The sequence below is a fragment of the Scyliorhinus canicula genome, chromosome 16, assembly GCF_902713615.1.
Source record: "Scyliorhinus canicula chromosome 16, sScyCan1.1, whole genome shotgun sequence".
Classification (NCBI taxonomy): Eukaryota; Metazoa; Chordata; class Chondrichthyes; order Carcharhiniformes; family Scyliorhinidae; genus Scyliorhinus; species Scyliorhinus canicula.
This window is the reverse complement of record NC_052161.1, coordinates 4,175,302-4,184,882: the sequence shown is the minus strand read 5'-3', so window position 1 is coordinate 4,184,882 and position 9,581 is coordinate 4,175,302. Positions and strand designations below refer to the sequence as shown.

Sequence of the window (9,581 nt, the reverse complement as noted above, 5' to 3'; positions counted from 1 at the left end):
TGGGGCCGGATGACGCGTCCCATGAGTGGGCGGGTCCACGTGACGCAGGAATGGATGGGCGGGGCCAGGACGGCGGGCCGGGTTGCCATGGAGGCCGCGCGGGTGCAGCAAGATGGCGGCGCAGAGTTGGTTGGAGAGTCTGAAGGGAGCGAAGAAAACGGCGCTGGTGCAGGACGGTGAGCCCGGGCCCGGAAGGCTTGGGGGGTCAGAGAGGCTGAGGGGAGCAGAGTGTTTAAACAGACTATTGGAGGAAGCGGGGGAGATGGTGCAAAGTCTCAGTGATATGGAGAGAAAACCTCTCCTCTGGGCATCAGGATAGGATCTGCCTGTTATTTTTATGAGATGCAGGAAGGATGTTTCCCCCAGACTGGGGGTCTGGAACCAGCCAACTCCAAGTGATGGGCACTTCATTCAGAACAGAGCTGAAGAGGAATCTCTCTTCACTTCGGAACTCTCCATCCAGAGGAATGTGGGGATTCGGTCATTGAGGACGTTCAAGGCTGAGCTGATAGGTTTCTACATATTTAAAACATCAAGGGATGGGCAGCATGGTGGCGCAGTGGGTTAGCCCTGCAGCCTCACGGCGCCGAGGTCTCAGGTTTGATCCCGGCCCCGGGTGTGGGGTTTGCACATTCTCCCCGTGTCTGCGTGGGTCTCAGCCCCACAACCCAAAGATGTGCAGCGTAGGTGGACTGGCCACGCTAAATTGCCCCTTAATTGGAAAAATGTAATTGTGTACTTTAAATTTATGTTAAAAAAACATCAAGGGAAATGAGGATTGGGCAGGAAAATGGTTTTGAAGTCAAAAATCAGCCATGATCTCGCTGAATAGCAGAGTGGGCTAATAATGGCCTATATCAATCTTTATGTTCTTACAAGGTGGGAGATTGTTAATGGGTTACATGCCAGACTTGGAGTTGGCAGCCCCTCAGTAAGGTTTCTACTGTAATCTTTTGTAATTTTAGTGTGTGGCCCTGTTGATTGTAATTCTGACTCCTAACATGGCTCTGATTGTGTCTCTTTATCCCCAACAAGGTAAGAAGAAAGTACATTATTTGTTTCTAGATGGCAGTGAAATGGTAGAAGAGTATGATGTCTCCAATGACCAACTCATAGGTAAGGACTACTTTGTTTGCTGCAGGCCTTAATTGGATTGGATTATTGTCACTGGGACAGTGAAAAATATTGTTCTACATATAGTTCAGACAGATCATTCTGTGCATAAAAAGAAAATACATAGCGCAAACATAAAATACACAATGTAAATACATACACAGGCATCAGGTGAAGCATACTGAGTGCAGTACTACTCAGTAGAGAAGTTGAGTGAAGAAATCAGATCAGTCCATAAGAGGGTCGTTTAGGAGTCTGGTAACAGCGGGAAAGAAGCTGTTTATGAATCTGTTAGTGCGTGTTCTCAGACTTTTGTATCTCCTGCCCAATGGAAGAAGTTGGAAAAGTGAATAACCCAGGTGGGGGGGCTCTTTGATTATGCTGTCTGCTTTCCCAAGGCAACGGGAGGTGTAGACAGAGTCAAAGGATGGGAGGTGGGTTCGTGTAATGGACTGGACGGTGTTCACGACTCTCTAGTTTCTTGCAGTCTTGGGCTGAACAGTTGCCATACCAGGCTGTGATGCAGCCAGCTAGGGTGTTTTCTATCGTGCATCTGTAAAAGTTGGTACAAGTCAATGTGGACATGCTGAATTTCCTTAGTTTCTTGAGGAAGTATAGGAACTGTTGTGCTTTCTTGGTCGTAGCGTTGACATTGGTGGACCAGCACAGATGGTTGGTGATATGCACACCTAGGAATTTGAAGCTGTCAACCATTTCCACCTCGGTCCCATTGATGCAGACAGGGGTGTGTATACTTCGCTTTTAAGTCAATGACAAGCTCTTTAGTTTTGCTGACATTGAGTGAGAGATTTTTGTTGTTACACCACTCCACTAGGTTCTCTATCTCTCTCTCTTGTATTTATTCTGACTCATTGTTTCCTACAAGTTTGCGGGTTATATTTGTTTTTTTTTAGAAAAATATATTAATTAGCAATTAATTAATATCAGCATGGTAGCATTGTGGATAGCACAATCGCTTCACAGCTCCTGGGTCCCAGGTTCGATTCCGGCTTGGGTCACTGTCTGTGCGGAGTCTGCACATCCTCCCCGTGTGTGCGTGGGTTTCCTCCGGGTGCTCCGGTTTCCTCCCACAGTCCAAAAGATGTGCCGGTTAGGTGGATTGGCCATGATAAATTGCCCTTAGTGTACAAAATTGCCCTTAGTGTTGGGTGGGGTTACTGGGTTATGGGGATAGGGTGGAGGTGTTAACCTTGGGTAGGGTGCTCTTTCCAGGAGCCGGTGCAGACTCGATGGGCCGAATGGCCTCCTTCTGCACTGTAAATTCTATGTATAAAAGTAAGAAAATACATTAAAATAGAACAGAATTAAATTTTGTATGAACTTGCTACAATTTTTTTGGCATCCTCCGCCGGCATTTATAGCTAAAAGGAATAGAGTATAAAGGTAAGGAAGTGTTGTTGATACAGAGTAAAGCTCCCTCTACACTGTCCCCATCAAACACTCCCAGGACAGGTACAGCACGGGGTTAGATCGAGAATAAAGCTCCCTCTACATTGTCCCCATCAAACACTCCCAGGGCAGGTACAGCACAGGATTAGATACAGAGTAAAGCTCCCTCTACACTGTCCCCATCAAACACTCCATGTCAGGCATATTACTGGCAATTTTAATTCAACAAAGTGTGTCAGAGTTTCTGTCGTCTGTGGCTCAATGATCACAAAAGCAATTGGAGCATTCATTATGGTGCCTTTGTGGTTCCTGGACTGGTGCACACAGGTTATCACTGTCTCAGTATTTACTGCTGCTGTTCTCTGGCTGCTTTGGGATAGAACCTTCCATTTTGATTTGAGTTCGAATCCAGATTAATTTCAGCCGACAAATTCAACTTCTCTCAATATCTCTATGTGCGGGGTGGTGGAAATCTATAAATAATGAAGCAGTCTGTGCCTTTTCTACAATTGGGGCCCATAAATACAAAGGCCTGTTTTTTTTGTACAGCATGCAGGTTTCCTCAGGATATTTCAGGGTATTGAATTTATCATTTATGTAATGATCACATTAATACTCTTTTGTGCTTGTAGTCAGAAAGTGGAAGAGGAAAAGTCAACTGGGATCCCAGGGACATTGGCAGGTTGAGGTGGGTGAAACATTTTCTGGAGCGGTCGGGAACCTGGAGCAGCAGCTAATACAGGAAAGTAGCAGCAATGTAAGTGGATTTAAACAAGAAACCTAAAGACGAGTGTTTACATTTTTATGGATTAACTTAAGTGAGTGCGCCTCCTTGGTGGAAAAGTGCACACGTCTCATTGGATTTTACTTGAATAGTTACATGACTGAGTTTGGTGCACTGCTGGTTTACTCCTGACTTGATAAATATATTGCTACGGTTAGTTTAACGTTTATATATCATTTGAAAACTATTTTGCAGCCTATTTTCACAAGGAAAGACACCAAGACAAGCTTTCAGTGGAGGATCCGAAATCTACCATACCCCAAAAAAGTCTATAGCGCCACCATTGACCCAGACCAGAGATGTTGCATTGTCAGGACGTCCAACAAAAAGTAATTTGTTTTTCAGTTCTGGGGCCAGATCTGTCCTAGGGTTCTGTGTCCTCTTTGAGAAATGTGAACCAGTTGTGTTTTTCCACATTTCCTCATTTTTAATTTCCCAACATTTAGTTTTTTTATTGTTTTCTATCGATAGATTCCTCAGCAGTTCCTCCCCTCTATCAAACCCTTGTTGGGCAGTGCTGATCCTATTGGTGTATGGGTTCCATGGGCACAGTCTGCTTTCCAGTAGCTCATCCAGTAGCCTCTTCTCAATGTGTGAGCCCAGTCATAGAATTATTTGGAATATGTGGCACAGAAACTGGCAATTTGGCCCAATCAGTAGTTGCTGATATTATTTTTTTCCACTCCAGCTTCTTCTCATTCTTCATCATAATAATCTTTATCATTGTCACAAGTAGGCTAACACTGCAGTGAAGTTACTGTGAAAATCCCCTAGTCACCACACTCCGGCACCTGTTCGTGTACACTGAGGGAGAATTCAGAATGTCCAATTCACCTAGCAGCATGTCTTTCAGAACATGTGGGAGGAAACCGGAGCACCTGGAGGAAACTCACGCAGACACGGGGAGAATGTGCAGACTACGCACAGACAGTGATCCAAGTGGGAATTGAACCCAGGACCCTGGTGCTGTGAAACAACCATGCTTACCCACTGTGCTACCATGCTGGCCATATAGCTCTATCGGAACAACCCTATATTTTTTGTCTCAAATGTTCCCTTTAGTAGTAAGTTCCACATTCTCACCGCTCTAAATAAAAAGGTTTCTCCTGATGATTTCTTGGTAGCTATCTTACATTGGTGGCCTTGAACAAGCAGAAATGCTTCCTCTGTTTACTCTATCAGAATTTAATTTTTTTTACGAGGTCAAGGTATTGTCATAAGGAGGAGTAGGCCATTTGATCCATCGAGTTGCTTCGCCATTCACTAAGATTGTGGTTGATCTAATTAAGGCCTTAACTCCATTTTCCTGCTTGTCCCCCATAACCCTGAAATCATTGTCGATCAAAAATCTCTTGTTCAGCCTTGATTGTATTCAGTGACCTGGCGCCCAGTGCACTCTGGAAGAGAATTCCAGAGACTTAATGATTCCTCCTCTCGCTCTTGAATGGGAGAGACCCCTTATTCTTAAACTGTGTCCCCTCTTCTAGATTCCCCCATGAAGGGAAATCTCTCTCAACATCTGCCATGTACTGTCCGCTCAGAATCTTATGTTTCAATAAGACCACCTCTCATTCTTCTAACTTCAAATGAGTATAGGCACAACCAGCTCAACCTTTCCTCATTAGACAACCCTTTCATCACAGGAATAAACCTAATGAATCTTCTCTGATCTCCTTCCAATGCACTCCTGAGACCAAAACTCGACACTGTAATCTAGGTGTTGTCTCACCAATGCCCTATGCAATTGTAACAAGACTGCCCACTTTTATACTCCATCCTCCTTGCAATAAAGACCAATTTACCTTCCAAATGACTTGCTGTACCTGCATGCTAACATTTTGTGATTCATGAGGAGGGTGATGGTCGAGGGGGGGGGGGGGGGGTTCTGACTGGAAGCCTGTGTCTCATGGTGTCCCGCAGGGATCAGTGTTGGGGCCCTTGATGTTTGTGGTTTCCATAAATGATTTAGATTCGAATGTAATTTGAATAGTAAGTTCGCAGATGGTACGAAAATTGGTGGGGTGGTAAATAGTGAGGAGGATAGCCTTAGATTACAGGAAGATATAGACGGGCTGGTCAGATCAATGGCAAATGGAATTCAATGTGGATAAGTGTGAGGTTATAGACTTGGGCAGAATAAAGGGAGGGGAATACATGATAAACGGCAGGATCCTGGGAAGCACCGAAGATCAGAGGGATCTTGGTGTACAACCGTCCCTTAAGGTAGCAGAGCAGGTGAATGAAGTGGTTAGGAAGGCATATTGTATACTTGCCTTTATTATTCGAGGTAAGAGCAGGAAGGTTATGCAGGAACTGTATAAAATGTTGGTTGGGTCACAGCTAGAGTATTGTGTGCCCTTCTGGAATCCACATTATAGGAGGGGTATGAGAGCACTGGAAAGGGTGCAGAGGAGACTTACCAGGATGTTGCCTGGGCTGGAGAGTTTTAGTTCTGAAGAGAGATTGTATAGACGGGGAGCAGAGAAGACTGAGCAGGATATGCTTGAGATGTAGAAAATTATGAGGGGCAGGAAGAAACCTTTCCCCTTGGTGGGGTGATCAATCACCAGGGGGCATAGATTTAAGATAAGGGCAGGACGTTTAGAGGGGATGTGAGGAAAACCTTTTCATCCAGAGGGTGGTGGGAGTTTGGAACTCACTGCCTAAAAGGGTGGTGGAGGTAGAGACATATAACAAGTATTTAGTAGTGGTTAACCCCGCTGCCTCACAGCGTTGAGGACCCAGGTTCGATCTCGGCACAGGGTCACTGTCTGTGTGGAGTTTGCACATTCTCCCAGTGTCTGTGTGTGTCTCACCCCCACAATCCAAAGATGTGCAGGGTAGGTTGATTGGCCACGCTAAATTGCCTCTTAATTGGAAAAATTAAAATAAGCGTTTAGTTGTGCACTTGCGATGGCAAGGTATACAAAGCTATGGGCCGAGTGCTGGAAAGTGGGATTAGAATCGTTAGGCGGTTGTTTTTGACTGGTGCAGATATGATGGGCCGACGGGCCTTTTGTATGCTACAGACCTCAGACTACGTACAAGGACAGCCTGATTCCTCTGTACTGCAGTGATTTACAATCTCTTCAATTTAAATAATAGTTTTTCTATTTTTTCCTGCCAAAGTGGGCAACTTTACTCTTCCCCACATTGTGCTCCATCTGCCACATTTTTGCCAACTCACTTAATCTGTCTATATCCCTTTGCAGAATCTTTGTATCCTTCTCACAACTTACTCTGTTGTATCATGAGCAAATCTGGCTATAATGCAGTCAGTCCCTTCATCCAATTCATTAGTGTAGATCATGAATTGTTGAGGCCTCAGCACTGGTCCCTACGGCACTCTTCAGTTACCGTTTACCAACCTGAAAATGACGAAATTATTTTGATGTTCTGCTTCCTATTAGTAGTCAACCCTTTATCTATGCTAATATATTACCTCCAAAACCATGAGCTCTTAATCTTGTGCAGTGATCTTTTAAGTGGCACCTTACAGAATGCTTTTTGGAAATCTTGTTTGTGCGTTTTTGTGACGCAATTTAAATTTTTTTGTTAAGAGTACCCAATTCTTTTTTTTTCCAATTAAGGAGCAATTTAGTATGGCCACTCCACCTACCGTGCACATCTTTTTGGGTTGTGGGGGTGAGACCCACGCAGACATGGGAAGAATGTGCAAACTCCACACGGACAGTGACCAGGGCTGGGATCGAACCCGGGTCCTTGGCGCCGTAAGGCAGTATTTGGGAAACAATTTATTTGTGGGTTCAAGCCCCACACCAGAGATGTGAGCACAAGTTAGTATGAAACTTCAGTGCAGTGCTGATATCATAGAATTTACAGTGCAGAAGGAGGCCATTCGGCCCATCGAGTCTGCACCGGCTCTTGGTAAGAGCACCCTACCCAAGGTCAACACCTCCACCTTATCCCCATAACCCAGTAATCCCACCCAACACTAAGGGCAATTTTGGACACTAAGGGCAATTTATCATGGCCAATCCACCTAACCTGCACATCTTTGGACTGTGAGAGGAAACCGGAGCACCCGGAGGAAACCCACGCAGACACGGGGAGGATGTGCAGACTCCACACAGACAGTGACCCAAGCTGGAATCGAACCTGGGACTCTGGAGCTGTGAAGCAATTGTGCTATCCACAAGACTACCGTGCTACTGATGGGAGTGCTGCACTGTCAGAGTGGCTGTCAAAACAAAATCTTGTCTTCTCTCAGCTGAATTTATAAGGCCCTAGGGCCCTATTCAAAGAGTCATGGAATTATCCCAATATCCTGGCCAATATTTGTCTCTGAATCAACATCACTGAAATAGATTATCTGCTCATTACCATTTTTGGGAGATGGCTGTGCGCAAATTGGTTGATGAATTTCCTACTTTACAACAGTGATGAAACTTAGTAATTCATTGACTGTGACTGTAATTTACATTGTTTATTCTTAACTGTATGTTAACAGCATTGTATAACTGTAAGATGCAGGGTTGAAGCTGACCTGGGCTCCCTCTTCCTCTGTCCAGGTATTACAAGAAGTTCAACATTCCAGATATAGACCGGTGCAGATTGCCCCTGGATAGTTCAGCGCTCAGCTTCACACATGCCAACAATACCCTCATCATCACAGTGAGTGCTGTCGTTTTCTGTACCATTTCCAGCAGAGAGGGCAAAGTGGCGAGTGTGGCTGTGCATGTCAGCAATGCCCAATTGTGCTTGATGTGGTCCAGCCAGATTTTATGGTTTTAAACTCATTGGGTGCAATTCAACCAGAAGGAAACAGAGTCCGGTATTGGGCACTCAACGACAATTTGCCGTTTGATTTGGCCTCGGCGGGGAACGCCCCATCGAGGTTGCAGTTGCATCACTTTCTGCATTGACGAGCTCAGCTCGAGCTCAAACCACTGCAGTCCATGTGGTGCAGGTATATCCGTAGTGCTATTAGGGAGTTCCAACGACAGGGAAGGAACAGTGATTATGGTTGAAAGTCAGGATGATGGTGGTTCTTTCCATGTATCTGCTGCCCTTGTTATAGGTTTGGAAGGTATTGTCGAAGGATTCTTGATGAATTGTAATTGAAACCATTTTCCCCCCAAAAGTGGATGCAGAAGAAAGGTTGTGTGAGAATTATAAAATAGTTGTTAGAGATAGCCTTGGCATGGATTGAGATTGTGGGGTTCGGACGTATGTATGGCATGGCTGAGGTATTAGATTTGAGAATGTTTTGAATACATTAACTGAGATTTCTTTCCCCCTCAGTATCAAAAGCCGAAAGAAATCTTGCAGCTGGAACAGGAGGTGCTTTGGGAGCTGAAGAAGGTGAAGGTGGCTGAGGATGGAGATGTGGACTGTAAAACACAGTGATCGCAGCACTCAGCATTTAAAATACTCTGGCCTGTTTAAATCTACTCCACCGTGCACAATCCTACTTTGGGGGCGGGGGTCTTAATTGTGTGCAGGATCCAAACACTGCAGCAGCAGATGTGCTGGTAAACGTGAACGCCGTGGCCCAGATCATTACATGGCGGGGCAGGAAGTTCCGAGTCATGTTATAAATTGTAGAACATCAATAAAATACAGTTTCATTTTTTAACTAAAACTCCAAAGTGTGATTTCTTGACCTCTGACTGCTTGGCCAGTTACAATTGCAGAGACGTCCGTTGTTTCAGTGGATCTACTGATTTTACACACTTCGGGGGGGGCGGGGAGGAACAAATTTAGCAAATCTTTCCCCTTGAATCTCCCCTTCTTATTCTCCATTCAATGTCCCAACTCCTTCATCCGAGAAATCAATCATGATTTTCCTAAGTTATTTGTTACCATTGCTGAGGATCAGGACAATGAGACAGCGGAGAGTTACTGAGACTAACCCTCTGATAGGACTTGGTTAATGCCCTGTATCCCAGATAGGCCAGCTACAGGAAGAGGAGAAAACCAGACGTCAATCCTTCTGCCAATCATCAGCAAGTCACATTATTCCTTTCACTCGCAACTCCAGCATATCTATAAATTAAAGATTTACATTTAGCAGGTTTATCCTGTGATACATGATCTGCAGTTAAGTACCACTCTGTCACAGTCTGTACTTTCTGTCTGTATGTTTAGGTTTTTAATGACTGAATATTTGTCTCAATTTCCCATATTTTGGTATGTTACAGGTGCTCCTTCTGGTTGTAGGATATGTAATCAGTTTGAATGGGTTTAATTTATCTCTGCCTCAACTCCCATTGACAACACGATGGAGGATCTATAGTGGCACATGCATTTC

General features: G+C 44.7%; 1 protein-coding gene across 2 annotated transcripts; it reads left to right on the top strand.

The window, feature by feature from the left end:
* Nucleotides 1-25: 25 nt before the first annotated feature.
* dpcd (deleted in primary ciliary dyskinesia homolog (mouse)) lies at nt 26-8,912 on the top strand. Of its 2 annotated transcripts, none has more exons than XM_038822094.1 (6): nt 26-176; nt 1,036-1,116; nt 3,156-3,211; nt 3,503-3,636; nt 7,840-7,942; nt 8,573-8,912. In XM_038822094.1, exons 1-6 carry the CDS (start codon nt 113-115, stop codon nt 8,675-8,677), a joined length of 543 nt encoding a protein of 180 aa, XP_038678022.1. In that variant the 5' UTR covers nt 26-112; the 3' UTR covers nt 8,678-8,912. The 2 variants fall into 2 exon arrangements, with proteins under 2 accessions (XP_038678022.1, XP_038678021.1); XM_038822093.1 differs by having other exon boundaries at nt 3,156-3,280.
* The last annotated feature ends 669 nt before the right edge of the window (nt 8,913-9,581 follow it).

What these genes read in the sequence shown, in the direction of transcription:
- dpcd (XM_038822093.1), top strand. Translation starts at nt 113, where the DNA reads ATGGCGGCGCAGAGTTGGTTGGAGAGTCTGAAGGGAGCGAAGAAAACG. An exon ending in AACGGCGCTGGTGCAGGACG is followed by an intron (nt 177 to 1,035) that starts GTGAGCCCGGGC and finishes ATCCCCAACAAG; the next exon opens with GTAAGAAGAAAGTACATTAT. An exon ending in ACAATACCCTCATCATCACA is followed by an intron (nt 7,943 to 8,572) that starts GTGAGTGCTGTC and finishes TTTCCCCCTCAG; the next exon opens with TATCAAAAGCCGAAAGAAAT.